General features: G+C 39.0%; 1 protein-coding gene across 2 annotated transcripts in view; it reads left to right on the top strand.

Moving 5' to 3' along the window:
- Positions 1 to 19,111, top strand: part of baz1a (bromodomain adjacent to zinc finger domain 1A) — a 108,530-nt gene that overhangs the window by 10,890 nt on the left and 78,529 nt on the right. For both annotated transcript variants that reach the window (XM_033027117.1, XM_033027118.1), the window contains exons 5-14: positions 788 to 886; positions 1,503 to 1,590; positions 4,002 to 4,136; positions 5,063 to 5,171; positions 7,679 to 7,860; positions 8,258 to 8,353; positions 14,599 to 14,737; positions 16,853 to 16,996; positions 18,625 to 18,711; positions 18,832 to 19,056. In XM_033027117.1, the coding sequence (XP_032883008.1) occupies positions 788 to 886; positions 1,503 to 1,590; positions 4,002 to 4,136; positions 5,063 to 5,171; positions 7,679 to 7,860; positions 8,258 to 8,353; positions 14,599 to 14,737; positions 16,853 to 16,996; positions 18,625 to 18,711; positions 18,832 to 19,056 (1,304 nt within the window). The remainder of the gene's footprint in view (positions 1 to 787; positions 887 to 1,502; positions 1,591 to 4,001; positions 4,137 to 5,062; positions 5,172 to 7,678; positions 7,861 to 8,257; positions 8,354 to 14,598; positions 14,738 to 16,852; positions 16,997 to 18,624; positions 18,712 to 18,831; positions 19,057 to 19,111) is intronic.

Raw genomic sequence — 19,111 nt, 5'->3', positions numbered from 1 at the left:
TGGACGTCCATGCGGAGGTTTATGGCCCCGACCACGGGGATTGACTGAACATTGTGCCTTCCACCACAGTGGTGGATGTTTGTGTTAAATCGTATTGTGTGTTCTTTTGTAATTGTACCGCTGCTGGCAAATTCATTTCACTGCACCTTCGGGTGTATGTGACAAGTAAAATTGCCTATTGACATCAGTCTCTACCCGAGACTGCGAGCTCCTCGATGTTGAAATCCGCAGGCCGCGGGTTGGAGGGATTGCAGGCTCCGATAGTAAGTCCAGGCAAGGGATTGCAGGCTCCGATAGTAAGTCCACGGCCCCGCGGCGGGGCTCAAAGTCAGTCTCGAGCAGTGCCGCCAGCTCCATGATGTTAGGCCGCAGAGCGACCAGAGATACGATCCTGAAAAAATTGCATCTCCGGCAAGGTATGAGATTAAAAAAAAATTCCACTGACCCTACCCCCACCCCCACATAAAACAAACAATAGAACACCGAAACATACTCTTTAACACGCACTTAAAATAACAATACGGAAGAAAGGACAGACAGACTGTTGGCGAGGCAGCCATTGCTGGCACCACCCAGTAGCTTTGATCCATTTGACGTTCTGTAAATAGAGTAATTAAAATCAATGGAATATACTGTGTATTTTGCATTAAAATATTGATTTATATTTCACTAAAATGGCTGGTACTGTGTTCGCAACTTTCATAATCATTTCAGCGTGAAGTTGAGCATCTATTAAATGAGAACAACAAAATATTGTTAAAATGCGTTATTGTAATTTTTTTTGCAGGAATAAAAAGGGCAAGATTGATATGACTTTATTTAAGTACAAGGTGAAACCACTTAAAACGGAAGGAAATGAAATCATAATTAAAGCTTCCCAGATGACGTGAGTATTCATGATGAGTTGTTTTCCTGGAAGGTGAAAGGGGAAGGGGCGGCATAGTAGCGCAACGGTAGATTTGCTGCCTTACAGCGCCAGAGGCCCAGGTTTGATCTTGACTACAGGTGCTGTTTGTATGTTCTCTCTGTGACTGCCTGGGTTTTCTCCAGGCACTCCGGTTTCCTCCCATATTCCAAAGATATGTAGGTTAATTGACTTCTGCAAAATCTAGCGTGCAGATTGCAAAACTGGGATAACATGGAACTAGTGTACGGGTGATCATCGGTCATTGCGGACTCGGTGGGACGAAGGGTCTGGTCCGCACTGTCGCTAAACTAAAATTAAAATCCAGTTAAAATAAAGTCTGATCTCTGGAATTCTATATCTCAGAGGGTCGTGAAGTTTGGATCACTGGAAATATCTAAATGAGGTGGTATTTGCAAGATTATTAAATAGAGAGAAATATGCAACTCTCCCAGGTGAGTTAATAAGCTGTGATCACATTGGAACGTGGTGGGGGGGCAGGTGCAGGCGGTCTGCATGACTTTTTTTTGTCGTGAGGTACAAATATGAAATTTTATATTTGTGTAGCTGTAACTTGTGTTTTCATTCCTCTTAACAGTCGCAAGAAAAATCAATATTCCCGAGAGAAGTTAAAGCTATTTCTCAAACAACATTGTGAGTTACGACACGGCCTGCTTAAGGTTAAGGTAAGAATTATCATCTGACAATGTGCTAGATGATATTTGTTGTATTAATGTTATCATTGGAAGATGAGTGAAAGCTTTGTACTTAATCCTTCTAAGGGCTGTCTTTATAATCTGCTTTCATATTGTCTCAGTGTATTCCTTGAAATGACAACAAATATGCTGCATGAGATCTTGAAGGAAATACTGCATGCCCAGAAAAATTCATTTTCTTTGCAGTTTCTGTCCACTCAAATTATCCTATTTGCTAATGGAATCTCTATTCTGGACCAACAACACATAGTATAGGATTTGAAGTTGATTTAATCTGGAAGATGAAAAAAACCTGCAGTGTGACAGGTGTTTTGAGTGACATTCATTTTCACTTTGCTGTCAATTTTGGATTTCTTTTGCTTTTCATTCCATGATTCTCAGATTCCTTTTTGAACTGCCACTAGAGGGCGTAGGAGTTTTATCTTTGTAAATGGTAGATAAGAAATTACTAATTTTATGATTTCAAAATGGATGCTACATTGAATCATTAGAAAAAAAAGTTTAATTGTAGGAATAGGGTATTGTGAGTTATTGCTTTATCACTATCAGCTGCACCCAAGGTCCTCAATTCTGGACTAATTTGAAATCACAAAATGCTGCAAATACTCAGCAGGTCATACAGCAAAGAGATCGGGAGGGGTAAAAGGGTTATTACCTCATGGTGGTTAATCTTCCATTTCACTTCCGAATTTTATGTATTATTACTGGGCAGTGCATATTAAGAATATGATTTATTGGTTGGATAGTGCTACCCAACAGACAGAATGGATAAAAATGGAGAAGGAGGATTGCCATCCTAGTAATATAGGAACGATCCTCTTCTCCCCAAAAAAACTGAATAACACAATATATAAGAAGAACCCAATTATATATGGTACAATAAGAATTTGGAAACAAATAAAATTATCTTTAAAATTAAGAAATCTATCACTGTTAATGCCAATAGCGAATAACCCTTTATTTAAACCATCTCTTATTGATAAGACATATAACCAATGGGAAAGTCTCGGAATTAGAAGGATCGGGGATATGTATGAAATGGGAAACTTACTATCATTCCAACAATTACAATTAAAATTTAAATTGAAAAACAACCAATATTTTAAATATCTTCAGATTTGCGATTTCGTGAAAAAATATATACAAGGATATCAAAAAGTAACTCCTGACTTATTGGAAGAGGCAATGAATATTGAAGCTGACTCACAAAAATTAATATCATATTTATATAATAGTATTCTAAATATAGACCTACCATCGACAGAGGTACTTAGAGAAGAGTGGGAACGGGAACTAATGATAAAAATTACGAAGGTTAAATGGGAAAAATACCTGATATATATTCACAAATGTTCAATTAATGTAAGACATAATTTAATTCAATTTAAAATTGTACATAGATTATATTACTCAAAAACAAGATTGAACAAATTTTATCCAAATATATCCGCCACTTGTGATAAATGTCTAGCCCAAAAGGCAACTATAACACACTCCTTAGTCTCCTGCATAAAACTTTATAGATTTTGGAATGATATTTTTGAAATATTTACAAAATTATTCAAGACAAGAATGGAACCTAATACTGAAATGATTATATTTGGCATAATGGATGATGGGAATAAATTGAACACATCTCAAAACCTATTCCTTAACTATGGTTTAATAAGAGCAAAAAAATTAATTCTTAAATTTTGGAAGGGTACATCAATACCAACGCTTAAAATGTGGTTTGCAAGTATGTTGGACACCGCTCATCTTGAGGAAATGCGATTCCTCCTAATGGATAAATCAGACCAATTCATAACGAGTTGGTCTCCATTCGTCGTTTTTTTGGAATCATATGGTGCAACACAATTGTAAAAAATAACTTTCAGGACTGGACGAGGGTTGGTCAAGACTATAAATAATGATCTCCTCTTTTTTTCTTTTCTTCTCTCTATTCTCTCTCTCAACTTTTTTCATTTACTCGTTTTCTTTTTTCACACACTATATATTTCACATCTTTCTATCCTTTACTATCTAACTTCTTTTTCTTATTCTAATCTTTTTTCAGTGTAACAAAAAAAAAAAAAAGAAGTTGTACATAAAATGTATTATGAAAATATATATTAGGCACTTTGGTGCCATATGACTGTACTTACTTCTAATAAAATAAAATATTTAAAAAAAAAAAAAAAAAGAACACTGTTTATTCCTATTTGTGAACAATTAAATTACAAAATTCAAATGCAATGTATTACTTGAAAGTTGGAGAAATCAATTTGTTGATCAATATATCAATCAAATTCTTGTGTTTAATTGAGGGAGTAACATTATCAGTGTTCTAGTTATTTTCTTTTGTGGATGCATTTAATTCCAACGTGTTCACTTTTGTTCAGTCTACAATAGTGGATAAATACAAGCTTTCAGAACAGAACTTTTCATACTTGTTCCCGGATGATGTGTCATCATTTACTTTGAGTTCTAATAAAGGGCGAGGAAGGATTCCTAAGAACTGCTCTTCATTCACACATGTAAGTATAATGTCATCTATCCACGATAACAGGCAAAACTGCAAAACCTTCTGGTTTCTAAATAATTGAACTAAGCTGTGAAGGATCAGAATTTTGACTAAATTTACAAAATATTTTTGGTTTATGGTATCCAATTTTGTAATTACCAGCTTTTAAAGGTTTTCATGGGAATTTGGTATGAAGTGTAGCAAGTAGCTTAAAATCCAAATAATATAGATTTGTCAAAATATCAGGACTTTATTCCAAATCTATTGATACCTTAACTTCACCAAACCTTATTTTAATTATGTTTTTATTAATCTTGCAATAATTAGGTATTACAAAGAATTGCAAGGTGCATGTTTTTCTCCCCTTCATCTTATCGTGTCAATCCTCCATTCTCTTGTTTGAACTACCAATGAAGACAAAATCAATTTTCTTGAAAGAAATTGTGAGAATATCAGGTTGGGCATTATGTGTACAGATAGAATGAAGTTACCATTGCCATCAGAACCAGAAAGAGTTTAGATCCAGGGAAAGGGATCAGAGATTAATTGTTAGTGGAATTATAGCAATTAGACTTGTATTAAAAATTGTGTTAAAGTGAAAACAGTGTCATTTTAATTATTGCACGTCCAGAAACTTGTAAGATGGCTAGTTGGAAGATGGGAGAATGTTTATCAAGTTTACTTAGGTTTTCATTGTAACAAAATAGAATGCTGAAGGCTAAAATTTGTGTGGAAGTGGAACAAAGAATTTAATTGACACATAACGAGAAACTGAAGTAATTCTGCAAAATGACTGCCCAAGCTGTTTTCCATTGTAAAGACAACCATGTCATGTGCAACAAATACTTGTACTAATGTGTGGGGCTTTGGATGGTGAAGATAATTTTGCCAGCCAAGTATAATGAAATGACAGCTAAACAAGTTATTTTTGTTTCCTAGTCACAGTCTGATTGTGCAACTGATGGGGAGGAGGCATCAAGGTACAAAAATAAATCTGCACGGGAAATTGAGAAGATGCGCAAGCAAAAAGAAGAAATGAAAGCACTAGGTATTGTTTAATGTGGCTCACTTCCAAGCTTCCTATTACTGCCAGATTGTGATAGGGAAATGGATGAAACCGTGTTTATTTTTGTGTTGCATTTAATTTTGCCTTCTCAGTAGGGTTAGAATATGTCTCAAGTGTAGGTAATCATGATTGATGAGGTTTGAAGACTAACTCAGTTGCTAAGTATTCATCTTTTGGTAAGCATATGGAATTGGAGATCAAATTAGAGGTTGGGTTTTCCAGCAGTGAGTTAAATGATTTTAATGATATTGTCATTCAGTTGATGAGATTTTGATAGATATATATTGATACTTCATCTGAATGGAATGGGAATGGCACAATGCCTATGTCTTTCACTGCAGTTAAATGACCCTAAATAATTGAATTAAATTGAATACATTTTATTAGCCAAATATGTATACATACAAGGAATTTGCCTTGGTGCTTTGCTCGCAAGTAACAACACGATATACAGTAGACAATTAAAAATAAAACATTACAATTTAAATATGTGAAGAATGAAATAAAATACCAGAGCACAAGGAGGCTGCAGACTTTTGGCTGTTGAGCAGAATCACTGCTCCTGGGGGGGAAAAGCTGTTTTTATGTCTGGTGTGGCGGCTTTGACAGTCCAGAGTCGCCTTCCAGCGTTTGTGGCCATGGTGAGAGGGGTCAGAGATGATCTTACCCGCTCTCTTCCTGGCCCTTGCCGTGCACAGTTCGTCGATGGGAGGAAGGTTGCAGCCAACAACCTTCTCAATGGATCGAATGATGTGCTGCAGCCTCTGGATGTCATGCTTTGTGGCTGAGCCAAACCAGACCATGATGGAGAAGGTGAGGAACAGACTCTATGATGGCAGTATAAAACTGGACCATCATTGCCTGTGGCAGATTGTGTTTTCTCAGCTGCAGCAGAAAGTACATCCTCTGTTGGGCCTTTTTGACTGGAGTTGATGGTGGCCTCCCATTTAAGGTCCCTGTAGATGATGGTTCCTAGGAACTTAAATAACTCTACTGAGTCTGAAGAAGGGTCACGACCCAAAACGTTGCCTATTTCCTTCGCTCCATAGATGCTGCCTCACCCGCTGAGTTTCTCCAGCATTTTTGTCTACCACAGATGTGACTGGTGTTGTTGAGGGGGAGGGGGAGCTCTCCTAAAGTCTACAATCAATTCCACCGTCTTAAGAGCATTGAGCTCCAGGTTGTTGCGATGGCACCAGGATTCCAGCTGTGTCACTTCCTGTCTAGGCAGATTCCTCCCCATCCTGGATCAGTCCAACCAGGGTTGTGTCGTCCACAAACTTGAGAAGCTTGACAGTAGAGTCTGTGGAGATGCAGTCGTTGGTGTAGAGACAGTAAAGGAGAGGGGAGAGAACGCAGCCTTGCGGTGCTCCTCTGCTGAGGGCCTGCGGGTCCGAGATGTGCTTTCCCAGCCTCGCATGCTGCTTCCTGTCTGTCAGGAAGTTGGTGATCCACTGACAGAGGGGTTCAGGCACAGTCAACTGGGAGAGTTTGGAGTGTAGTAGCTTTGGCACAATGGTATTGAAAATAGAGCTAAGATCCACAAACAAAATCCTTGCATCGGTCCCCTGGGGGTCTAGGTGCTGGAGGATGGTGTAGACCTAAGTTGACTGCATCATCCACTGATCTATTGGCCTGTATGCAAACTGCAGGGCGTCCAGCAGGGGGTTTGTGATATTTTTCAGGTGGGCCAGCACAAGTCTTTCAAGGGTCTTTGTGATTACAGATGTCAGAGCGACAGGCCTGTAGTCATTAAGTAATCCTTGGCTTTTTGGGTACGGGGACAATAGTGGAGACTTTAAAGCAGGCAGGAACAGTGCAGGTTTGCAGGGACCGATTGGAAAATGTCTGTGTGGACTGGTGCCAGTTGTTCAGCACAGAACTTGAGGGTAGAGGGGGAAACATTGGAGATTTCTGGCTTTTTTGTCTCCTGACTAGCTTTTCCACCTCCTCCATTGCTATTGTTAGTGATGGAGAAATGGCCAGTGATGGTGGGGGTGGGTAATAAACGAGGGCCCAGTCTTTGCAGACTGGAGTCAAGCTGTAAGTGGGTGTGAAGTGGTGATTGGGGAGGAGTGCAAAGATATTAGTGTCTGCAAAAAGTGGCATCTAGCCACTTTTAAAAGTAACGTGGACAAGAGAAGCAATTAAACTTTAAAAAATATGAATCGGTTAAAGCCAATAGCATTGGACAATGAGACGAAAGCTTTTGTCAAACTGAAAGCTGACGATGCATATTTTATGCTTTAAAAATCTGTCATCAACGGTGGTACCCAGAAACATTTTCTAAAGTTAATTGTTGTTGGTGTACATAAGAACTTTTGAAAGTGTGGGAGGGGAGGAATCTGTTGTGTGAAGTAAGTGAGGGCATTAAGGCTTGAAGGTGGAAAATGATGAATTCCTAAAATCTGCCAATATTATTGTCAAAGATATGTTGTTTAACTTGCATTTTCAAAGTAGTTTCCAAAATATTTCTGTTTTTCTGAAAGCCAAAAGGAGGAAAGAGGAGGAAATGGCAAACGAGATAAAGAAAAAACAGGTGATTTTCGAAGCTAGGAAGAAAGAGAAGGAAGATAAAGAAAAGAAAAAGGAAGAATTAAAGAAAATATTGGAACAAGAGAAATTGAAGAAGAAAGAAGAAAAGGAACGCTTAAAATTGGAGAAAGAGAGGGTAATGAATAAAACTGTTAGCTAAAATATAGGCAACAAATTTCTTAATGGTGGGTTCATTAATATTATGACTTGATTTTCAGTTTCCAACATATATGCCCTGTTATTACAAGGCTATGTATATTGCTTAACAACTTACCATTTTTTAAAAAATGGCCATTCTTTGTTTTTTCCACTCCTCTCCCACATATACTTGAGTGCTATATTGTCACTAAATTTATTTCAGACTGAGGAAATTGAGTCCAGGGTCAATTTAATTTCCTTAAATAAACTGATTGTATGTGGGTGTTTTGCAGAAGTATTGTCATTAAAAATGTAATTCTGTTTATATGTAATCATTGGCCAAGACTTATTTTTAGGTCTGTTGCGATTAAGATCATTTGTCTTAACTGGAACAGGAAAGGGAGAAACTGCGAGACGAAAAGAGAAAGTATGCTGAATATCTAAAGGAATGGAATAAACCCCGTGAAGATATGGAATGTGATGACTTGAAGGTGCCTGTGTAGTTTTTAAACTTTCTGTAATTTCTCTGAATAACTTCCTGAAATTCACATGCTTCCAACGGCCATTTGAAAGATATGATAATGCATGTGATTTTTGAGTCCCTCCACATGATCATGCTATTTTACTTTCTTCAGTCACTTCAAATTAAGTTTGTTCTGGGTAATCGTACCATGCCATTGGGAATTGTCTCAACTGTCTTGGCACATGTTTTTCTACTTCACCGTTCTTCCTCTATCATGCTTTTCTCACATCTTTATTATAAATTAGACCCTAGTAACAGCATTTACAACATTTATTTTAAAAACTATTGCGATCATTGAATTCTCCGACTACATTGCCATTTTATTCTTTATTTTATTTATGCTTCTGTCATTGCCCTCTTCAAATTATTATCCTTTGAAGGAAGCACTCGAAAATACCTTTTCGTTCATTCTTCTTGCCATTGATAAATTGAAGTGTTCCTCTGAATCTTTGCTGTTTATGTACAGGAATCCAGGATTTTAACTCGAGTAATAATGAAGGAATAATATGTCCAGGTCAAGGCGTGAGTGGTGGCATTCCCATGGACTTATTGATCTTGTCCTGTCACGGAGATTTTGGAATGTGATTTAAAAATTATGGTGATTTGCTGCACCTTATAGTTTATGTATACACATAGTGAGTAGAATTGGCTGAGGGAGGAAGGACAGCCTAAGGGGAGGGTTTGTTTGCATTTGGAATAGAACTATATAATTAGGGACTAAGAATGCCTTTGTTCAGGACGGATTACGTCTTACTTACTTGATAGTTTGAGTATGTGCTGGATGGTAAGGCAGTGGATGTGGTCTACGTGGCCTTTAAAGTATTTGACAAGGGATGGGATCCACGGTAACTTGATTGTCTAAATGTAACATCAAGTTTGCAGATTACACAAAGCTGGGTGGCAGTGTGGGCTGCGAGGATGATGCTATGAGGCTGCAGGGTGACTTGGATAGGTTGGGTGAGTGGGCAGATGCATAGCAGATGCAGTATAATGTGGATAAATATAAGGTTATCCACTTTGGTGACAAGAACAAGAAGGCAGATTATTATCTGAATGGTGTCAGATTAGGAAAAGGGGAGGTGCAATGAGATTTTGGGTGTCCTTGTACATCAGTCACTAAAGATAAGCATGCAGGTACAGCAGGCAGTGAAGAAAGCAAATGGCATGTTGACCTTCATAGTGAGAGGATTTGAGTATAGAAGCAAGGAGGTCCTACTGCAGTTATACAGGGCCCCAGTGAGACCACACCTGTGTGCAGTTTTGGTCTCCTAATTTGAGGAAGGACATTTTTGCTATTTAGGGAGGGCAACATAGGTTCACCAGGTTAATTCCCAGGATGGATGGGCTGACATATGATGAAATAATGGATCGATTGGGTTTGTATTCACTGGAATTTAGAAGGATGAGAGGGTATCTTATAGAAACATATAAAATTCTTATGGGATTGGACAGACTAGATGCAGGAAATATGTTCCCAATGTTATCGGAGTCCAGATCCAGGGGTCACAGTGTAAGATTCAGGTGTAGACCATTTAGGACTGAGATGAGGAAAAACTTTTTCACCCATATAGTTGTGAATCTGTGGAATTCTCTGCCACAAGGCAGTGGAGGCCAATTCACTGGATATTTTCAAGAGAGTTAGATATAGCTCTTGGGGCTAACGGAATCAAGGGATTTGGGGAGAAAGCAGGAACGGGGTACTGATTTTGGATGATCAGCCATGATCATATTGGATGGTGCATATAAATGACTCGGATGAAAATGCCGATGGATTGATATATTTGCAGATGATGCAAAATTTGTTGGAGTCGTGGAAAGTGAAGAAGGCTGTGAAAGGCTACCTATGATATGGATCAATTGCAGATATGGAGATGGCAGATGGTGTTTAATCTGGGCAAGTGTGGGGTGTTGCACTTTGGGAGATCAAATGTAAGAGGAAAGTATACTGGTAATGGCAGGACCCCCACCATCACTGATGTACAGAGAGATTATACGTCCCAAAGTCTTGGGTTCCAACAGTTGCAAAGTAATTAGATAGAATGGTATATAAGGCATATGGTATATTTGCCTTTATTTGGGGTTTAAAAGTCAGGAAGTCATATTGCAGCTTGTTTAAAATTTTGTTCAGGCTGCATTTGGAATAATGTGTGCAGTTTAGAGATACAGCATGGAAACAGGCCCACCAAGTTTGTGTCAACCATTGATTAGCCATTCAATCAGTTCTATATTGTCCAACCTTTGCCTCGTGTAGAAATTGGACAAATATGGATTGTTTTCTTTGGAGCATCAGAGGCTGACGGAAGATGTAATTAAAGTTCATAAAATGTAGGGCATGGATTGGACAGATGCGCAGAATCTTTTTCCAAAGGTGGAAATATCATGGACTAGAGGGTCTAGCATTAAGATGAGGATGCCAGTAGCAGATATGATAATGGTGTTCAAGAGGTGGTTGGTGTTAAGGAGACTTTAAGGTAGGCAGGGAATTCATTGATGGCTATAGACCATATGCAGGCAGAAGGCATTAATTTATTTTGAAATTCTGTTTGTCTCAGACACCATGGTCCAAGGAGCCTGTTCCTCTTTTCTAATTAACCATATAACAATTACAGCACGGAAACAGGCCATCTCGACCCTTCTAGTCCGTGCCGAACACGTATTCTCCCCTAGTCCCATATACCTGCGCTCAGACCATAACCCTCCATTCCTTTCCCGTCCATATAACTATGCAATTTATTTTTAAATGATAAAAACGAACCTGCCTCCACCACCTTCACTGGAAGCTCATTCCACATAGCCACCACTCTCTGAGTAAAGAAGTTCCCCCTCATGTTACCCCTAAACTTCAGTCCCTTAATTCTCAAGTCATGTCCCCTTGTTTGAATCTTCCCTACTCTCAGTGGGAAAAGCTTATCCACGTCAACTCTGTCTATCCCTCTCATCGTTTTAAAGACCTCTATCAAGTCCCCACTTAACCTTCTGCGCTCCAAAGAATAAAGCCCTAACTTGTTCAACCTTTCTCTGTAACTTAGTTGCTGAAACCCAGGCAACATTCTAGTAAATCTCCTCTGTACTCTCTCTATTTTGTTGACATCCTTCCTATAATTAGGCGACCAAAATTGTACACCATACTCCAGAATTGGCCTCACCAATGCCTTGTACAATTTTAACATTACATCCCAACTTCTATACTCAATGCTCTGATTTATAAAGGCCAGCACACCAAAAGCTTTCTTTACCACCCCATCTACATGAGATTCCACTTTCAGGGAACTGTGCACAGTTATTCCCAGATCCCTCTGTTCACCTGCATTCTTCAATTCCCTACCATTTACCATGTACGTCCTATTTTGATTTGTCCTGACAAGATGTAGCACCTCACACTTATCAGCATTAAACTCCATCTGCCATCTTTCAGCCCACTCTTCCAACTGGCATAAATCTCTGTAGACTTTGAAAATCTACTTCATTATCCACAACCCCACCTATCTTAGTATCATCTGCATACTTACTAATCCAATTTACCACACCATCATCCAGATCATTGATGTACATGACAAACAACAGTGGACCCAACACAGATCCCTGTGTCACCCCACTAGTCACTGGCCTCCAACCTGACAAACAACCATCCACCATTACTCTCTGGCATCTCTCATTCAGCCACTGTTGAATCCATCTTGCTACTCCACCATTAATACCCAACCATTGAACCTTCTTAACCAACCTTCCATGAGGAACCTTGTCAAAGGCCTTACTGAAGTCCATATATACAACATCCACTGCTTTACCCTCATCAATTTCCCGAGTAACCTCTTCAAAAAATTCAAGAAGATTAGTCAAACATGACCTTCCAGGCACAAATCCAAGTTGACTGTTCCTAATCAGACCCTGTTTATCCAGATGCTTATATATATTATCTCTAAGTATCCTTTCCATTAATTTGCCCACCACTGACGTCAAACTAACAGGTCTATAATTGCTAGGTTTACTCTTGGACCCCTTTTTAAACAATGGAACAACATGCGCAGTACGCCAATCCTCCGGCACCATTCCCGTTTCTAATGATATTTGAAATATTTCTGTCATAGCCCCTGCTATTTCTACACTAACTTCCCTCAATGTCCTAGGGAATATCCTGTCTAGACCTGGAGACTTATCCACTGTTATATTTCTCAAAAGTGTCAGTACTTCCTCTTCTTTGAATCTCATAGTTTCCATAGCTACTCTACTTGTTTCCCTTACCTCACATAATTCAATATCCTTCTCCTTGGTGAATACCGAAGAAAAGAAATTGTTCAATATCTCCCCCATCTCTTTTGGCTCTGCAGATAGCTGTCCACTCTGACTCTCTAATGGACCAATTTTATCCCTCGTTATCCTTTTGCTATTAATATAGCTGTAGAAACCCTTTGGATTTACTTTCACCTTACTTACCAAAGCAACCTCATATCTTCTTTTAGCTTTTCTAATTTCTTTCTTAAGATTCTTTTTACATTCTTTATACTCCTCAAGCACCTCATTTACTCCATGCTGCCTATAATTATTGTAGAACTCCCTCTTTTTCCGAACCAAGTGTCCAATTTCCCTTGAAAACCGGGGTTCTTTCCAATTTTTACTATTTCCTTTCAACCGAACAGGGACATAAAGATTCTGTACTCTTAAAATTTCACCTTTAAATGTACTCCATTTCTCTTCCACATCTTTCCCATAAAACAAACTGTCCCAATTTACTCCTTTTATATCCTTTCGCATCTCCTCAAAGTTAGCCTTTCTCCAATCAAAAATCTCAACCCTAGGTCCAGTTCTGACCCTCTCCATAATTATATTGAAACTAATGGTATTGTGATCACTGGTCCCGAACTGTTCCCCAACGCATACCTCTGCCACCTGACCCGTCTCATTTCCTAACAGGAGGTCCAGCACCGCCCCTTCTCTAGTAGGTACGTCTATGTATTGCTGCAAAAAACTATCCTGCACACATTTTACAAACTCCAACCCATCCAGCCCATTTACAGAATGTGTTTCCCAGTCTATGTGTGGAAAATTGAAATCTCCCACAATCACTACCTTGTGCTTACTACTAATATCTTCAATCTCCTTACATATTTGCTCTTCTTTGCTTAACATTTGGTACTGTGCCTCTTCCATGACTTCCCATTCATTGCAATTTTGTTTTTCTTGCAAACCTGAGTGACATTAAATATTTTTCCCCATGTAATTTGGAAGAGTTATATTGGGTGAAACCAAGTTTAAAATATTGTTTACCCTTTATAGTAAGTTAATTGTTTGCTCTTTCACTGTGATTAATTGTCTACCACCTTTTGTAGTGGCACTCCTTGGGAGGGGGCAGAGGGTAATGCTTTGTGCAGTGGATACAGATAATATAGCTTGGCTCTGCTCAAAAATCAAAGCCGAATTAGTCCATCCAGCCTATCTCACTTGGAATATAAAACAAAACAGCACAAGAACAGGCCATTTTGCCCCCAATGTCTGCCGAACATGTTGTCAAGAACAACTTCTCCCTGCACATAATCCATATCCCTCCATTCTGTGCATATAAATATGCCTATCAAACGCTTTTTAAATACCACTACCTAATCTGCCTCAACGACCACAACTGACATTCTAGGCACTTGCCACACTCTAATAGAAAAAAAATTTGCTCCACACACCTTTAAATTTTGCCTGTGTGAGAAGTAACTGCAAATGCTGTTTTAAACCGAAGATAGACACAAAGCTGGAGTAACTCAGCAGGACAGGCAACATCTCTGGAGAGAAGGAATGGGTGATGATTTGAGTCGACAACCTTCTTCAGACATTTTGATTCTCTTGCCTAAAGGCTATGCTCTCTAGTTTTTTATTTATTTTTTCCCCCCATTCTGGGGAAAAAGGTTCTGACTGCCTCTCATAATTTTATATATTCCTTATCAGGTTTCCCCACAACCTCTGGCGGAGGTTTCCAGAGAAAATAATCCAAGTCTGTCCAACTTCTCTTTGTAACGAATATCTCATAACTAGGCATTCCCTTAACATGCCCACTCATTCTGTTTTGAATGAACTTTCACCACATGAAGAAATTGCTCTTCCTCTCTAATGGAAAAGCTTTTTTTCCTATTTTGATCAGTAGGTTTGTAATAAAACCAACCAGTTTATGGTAGATTTTGAATGAATATTGCTAAATGTCCATTGCAAAGTTTTATTTTCTTTATATAGGAACTTCCTTGTCCAACACCTGTAAAGACCAGATTACCATCTGAACTATTTGGTGATGCATTGATGGTTCTGGAGTTTTTAAATGCCTTTGGAGAGCTGTTTGACCTTCAGGATGAGTTTCCAGATGGCATGACTCTAGGTAATAAATTTGAATTATATCTGTATGCTTGTGCGAGCAAAATATGATTGATCTGTTTAGTTGAAAGCCTGCTTGTGTTTTAATTTAATTATAGATAAGATTTGATTTGGATATGAGGATGTGGAACTGGCAGTCACATTGCTATCTCTAATAGGCTTCCATGATTGAACTATCGTGTTGTTAACAGTATTGTTCCCATGTTGCTGTTCGATACGGAATTCTGAAATGTCGGGTGCAAATTGACAATTGCAAGACCAAGAGATATTTGGTGTATTTGCTGCATCCATTACTATATTACACTTCTTTTAATCTTTTGAAATTGTGTACCTTTTGAAAACTCGTGAGGAGAATTGTTTGTCAGAATACCTGCCCTTTCTCCCAGGACATTTTTCTTGACTATCATTATGCTTTTCCATTGAAATTTGCATGATAGCCCATAATAAACAATCATAAAGGTCATAAAACTGCAGGATTCTATGCCTGTACATTTAGAGACAATGTGTGTAGGAAGGAACTGCAGATGCTGGTTTAAATCGAAGATAGACACAAAATGCTGGAGTAACAGTGGGACAGGCACATCTCTGGAGAGAAGGAATGGGTGACGTTTTGGGCCAAGACCCTTCTTGGTGTCAGGGGAGTGGGTGGTACATAGATAAGGAAGTGTAACAACAAAGCAAACAGATAAAATGTAGTCGGAGGCGGTAAGATTGGTCGGAGAACTGGGAAGGGGGACGGGGTAGAGAGAGAGGAGGAAAGCAAGGGCTACTTGGAGGTCAGTGTTTGTACTGCTGGGGTGTAAGCTGCCCAAGCAAAATATGTGATGTTGTTCCTCCAATTCGTGCTGGGCCTTAGTCTGACAATGGAGCAGGCCCAGGACAGAAAGGTCAGTGTCGGAATGGGAGGGGGCATTAATGTTGAGCAACCGGGAGATCAGGTAAGTTTAGTCGGACTGAGCGGAGGTGCTCAGCGAAACGATTGCCGGGCCTGTGCTTGGTCTCGCCGATATACAGAAGTGCACACCTGAAACCACGGATACAGTAGATGAGGTTGGAGGTGCAAGTGAACCTCTGCCTCACCTGAAAAGACTGTCGGATTCGAGGAGGAAGGTATAGGGACAGATGTTGCATCTCCTGCGTTTGCAGGGGAAAGTACCTAGGTATGGAACACCTCCATATGGGCGCAGATGCGGCGCAGACGGAGGAATTGGGAGTAGGGGATAATCTTTACAGGAAGCAGGGTGGGAAGAAGTGTAGGAGACTGGGTACCTTGGGCAGGCGTACATAGAACTAGAGAGCTGCCATCAACAAAAATATCCCAACTCACCAAGAAAAGGCAACGATAGTATTCTTTCCTGGGCAGCATCCCATGCATTGAAGTCCAAAATATATGGTATGGAAATATACTTTGCATGCGGACATCAGACAGTTCTGTCATGGAAAGACATTATCAGATGAAGATAGAAAAAAAAAATCAATGATCTTCTCAACAGCCATCTTGGAATCCTAATTCTTCCACTGATTCTTGGCAATCTGGCCCATTTTCACTTAGTGGAGGGATATTTTGAATGGTACTGAACATGGTGCCAAGCATGCAGAAGGAGCATGCTACCTAACAAACTATTCAATCATGAGTCCCATCAGACATCTACCTCTCCTGTGGGCAAGTTTGCAATTCCCACACTGGCCTCTCCTCTGATAACTATAGAACCTGCAAAACAGTATTAAAGCTAATTTCTCTGTATCCCAAGGGACCATTGAAATTGAAGGGATCTGTAACTTGGGTGAATATTTTGGAAGTGAGGTTGCTTAATACTGTGACTGATTTGGTTATTAAATGTCCCATTCAAATAACCACTATTATACTTTTTTTAAATTAAACCAATTTGCAGTGCTCTTTGTCTATTTTATCTCAATGAAATGTGTTTCAGTGCATTTCCACAACCTTTTTTAACTTGAAAGGTGTAACCAACACAAATACTTTGAATGGACTGGAAGAAAGGGCAACTTGCAGTCATCTTCCTGAGGCAGCATGTAATATTCTTAGAATATTTAAGATTGCAATGTATATTGTTTGAAAAGTATTGCAATTCTGTTAGTGTTTCTGTTTAATTCACAGAAAGTCTTGAGGAAGCACTTGTTGGCAATGACACTGAAGGGCCACTCTGTGAATTGCTGTTTTTCTTCCTAACTGCAATCTTTCAGGCGCATGCCGAGGAAGAGGAAGTAGCCAAAGAACAGTTAAAGGAAGCAGATCCAAAAGGTTAGAGATTGGCTTGAAACAGAATACGGATTGTTTGCTGTGTTTATGCATGTCTTCCTGACCAAGTTATGACAAACCTCTTGTGTACCATACTAATGTACAAAAAGTGATTTTAAACAAAAAAAACATTCCAAGGAATGTTGGGGTTAACAATGTGTAGGGTTTTTTTGTGGGATCTATTGATCAATCACAGCCTGGTTTAGCAACTTGAATGCCCAGGAGCGAAGAAGACTGCAAAAAGTTGTGAACACTGCCCAGTCCATCAGCGGCTCTGACCTCCCCACCATCGAAGGGGTTTACCGGAATCGCTGCCTCAGAAAGGCAGCCAGCATAATCAGAGACCCTGGCCACACGCTCATTTCACCCCTGCTATTGGAAAGAAGGTACAGGAGCCTGAAAATCAACGTCCAGATTCACGAACAGCTTCTTCCCTACAGCCATTCGGTTATTAAACGCTCCCACCTCAAATAAGCTCTGAACTACATAGACTATTATTGTTATTGTTTATTATATTGTTTACAGTGTACTATGTTTACATATTCTGTTGTGCTGCTGCAAGTAAGAATTTCATTGTTCTATCTGAGACGGATGATAATAAAACATTCTTGACTCAATCGCATTTCTCTGTGCACAAGTAATAGAATATGGTACTTGGTGCAATGATTGAGTAACTTGAGAACCCAAAGTCAGGGAAGGATAAGACACTGATTTATCGAGCTGGAGATGACTTTGAATGTTGCAGTTTCACTTTTGTCACAACAAATTTTTTTTTAATGAACATTGTTGCATTTTGCTAATATTTTTAACAAACCTGATAACTGAAAACACCCTGAGCTGAAGCTAAAAAGAATGGAGAATTCAATTTCTAATCATTTCCTTTCTAAAGTTTCTCTTCACAACTTAAGCATTATGTTCATTAGTTGCAGCATTGTTAAGAATATAAAGTTAGTGTTTTTTCATCATGAATTCTATTTTGAATGTGCAGAAAGTATATTGGAGGTGTGAGGAGAGTGTATTTCCAAACAAACACAAGAAACTGGGATAAGTTACACTTCATTTCTGGTGCAATCCGTTGGTCACTTAAAATTGATTGTAATTTACACAATTCAAATTAACTGCAATTCCACATGAGGGTTATATTTATTTAGTAGCTAAAAACAATTCAGCTATGTTTTTGATTACCATGGCTTAAGCTCAAGGAAATTGTGTATTTTATTTATTGCTTTAAACTGATTGCTTCTGCAATTTTTAATTTCACCAGTGTTTTGTCAAGTTTCCCGGAGGATCCAGTCCACTTTGAAAGGTTTTCTTCGCACTGAAACTCTAGCGATTTATGTCACACTATTTAACTGCTTTAATTCGCAAATGGTGTCTATTTTTAAGCCCTACTTTGCATTGTATAATTAGTAATGCTACTCCCTATCCTGGTGCTTGGGCAGGTTTTATAAGTTTTCAATGCACTTTTTATTGGGGGAGAATGGAAAAGAAACCTGATATTTGGTGAAACTGCACAGGCCTTTTTGCCAGTTTAACTTGCCAATGCTTTAGATTCCCCCATTCTAAATTGTAAGTTGTTCTTTAACTTATTATTGATTTCTGTGCCTAACATTTGTTTAATCACTTCACAGATGCATTGGATGAAGATCTAGATTCTACCAAATGTGCAGTCTCAGCAGTTGCAGCTTTTGCTGTTGCATGGCCTCAGCTCTCTCAAGGTGCTTTAATTTTCAATGCACTTTGAATTTACATTGTGTGTGTGTGGGGGGTGGGGGGGGGGGAAGCTTGTTTTAATCCACTAACCTAATGATCATTAAATTTTCACTTATTTGTTCAAGGCTGCTCACTGCGTGATTTGGATCTTGATAGCTGTACACTGTCTGAGATTCTCCGACTTCACATCCTGGCAGCGGGGGCAGATGTGACGCCAGCAAATGCAAAGTATCGATACCAGCAACAAGGTGGATTTGATGCTAGTGATGATGCCTGTGTTGAATTCAGGATGAACAATCCAGAACTTCTGAAAAAACTAACAAACATCCCAGTGTATGATCTGACATCGGGTAATAAATATTTTTCTAAACTTTCTTTTTACTTGTAATTTGGTAAATTTCAGTG

Source organism: Amblyraja radiata, chromosome 9 (genome assembly GCF_010909765.2).
Source record: "Amblyraja radiata isolate CabotCenter1 chromosome 9, sAmbRad1.1.pri, whole genome shotgun sequence".
Taxonomy (NCBI): domain Eukaryota; kingdom Metazoa; phylum Chordata; class Chondrichthyes; order Rajiformes; family Rajidae; genus Amblyraja; species Amblyraja radiata.
Note: the sequence above shows the minus strand (reverse complement) of the source record. Positions and strands in the feature narration are given on the sequence as shown.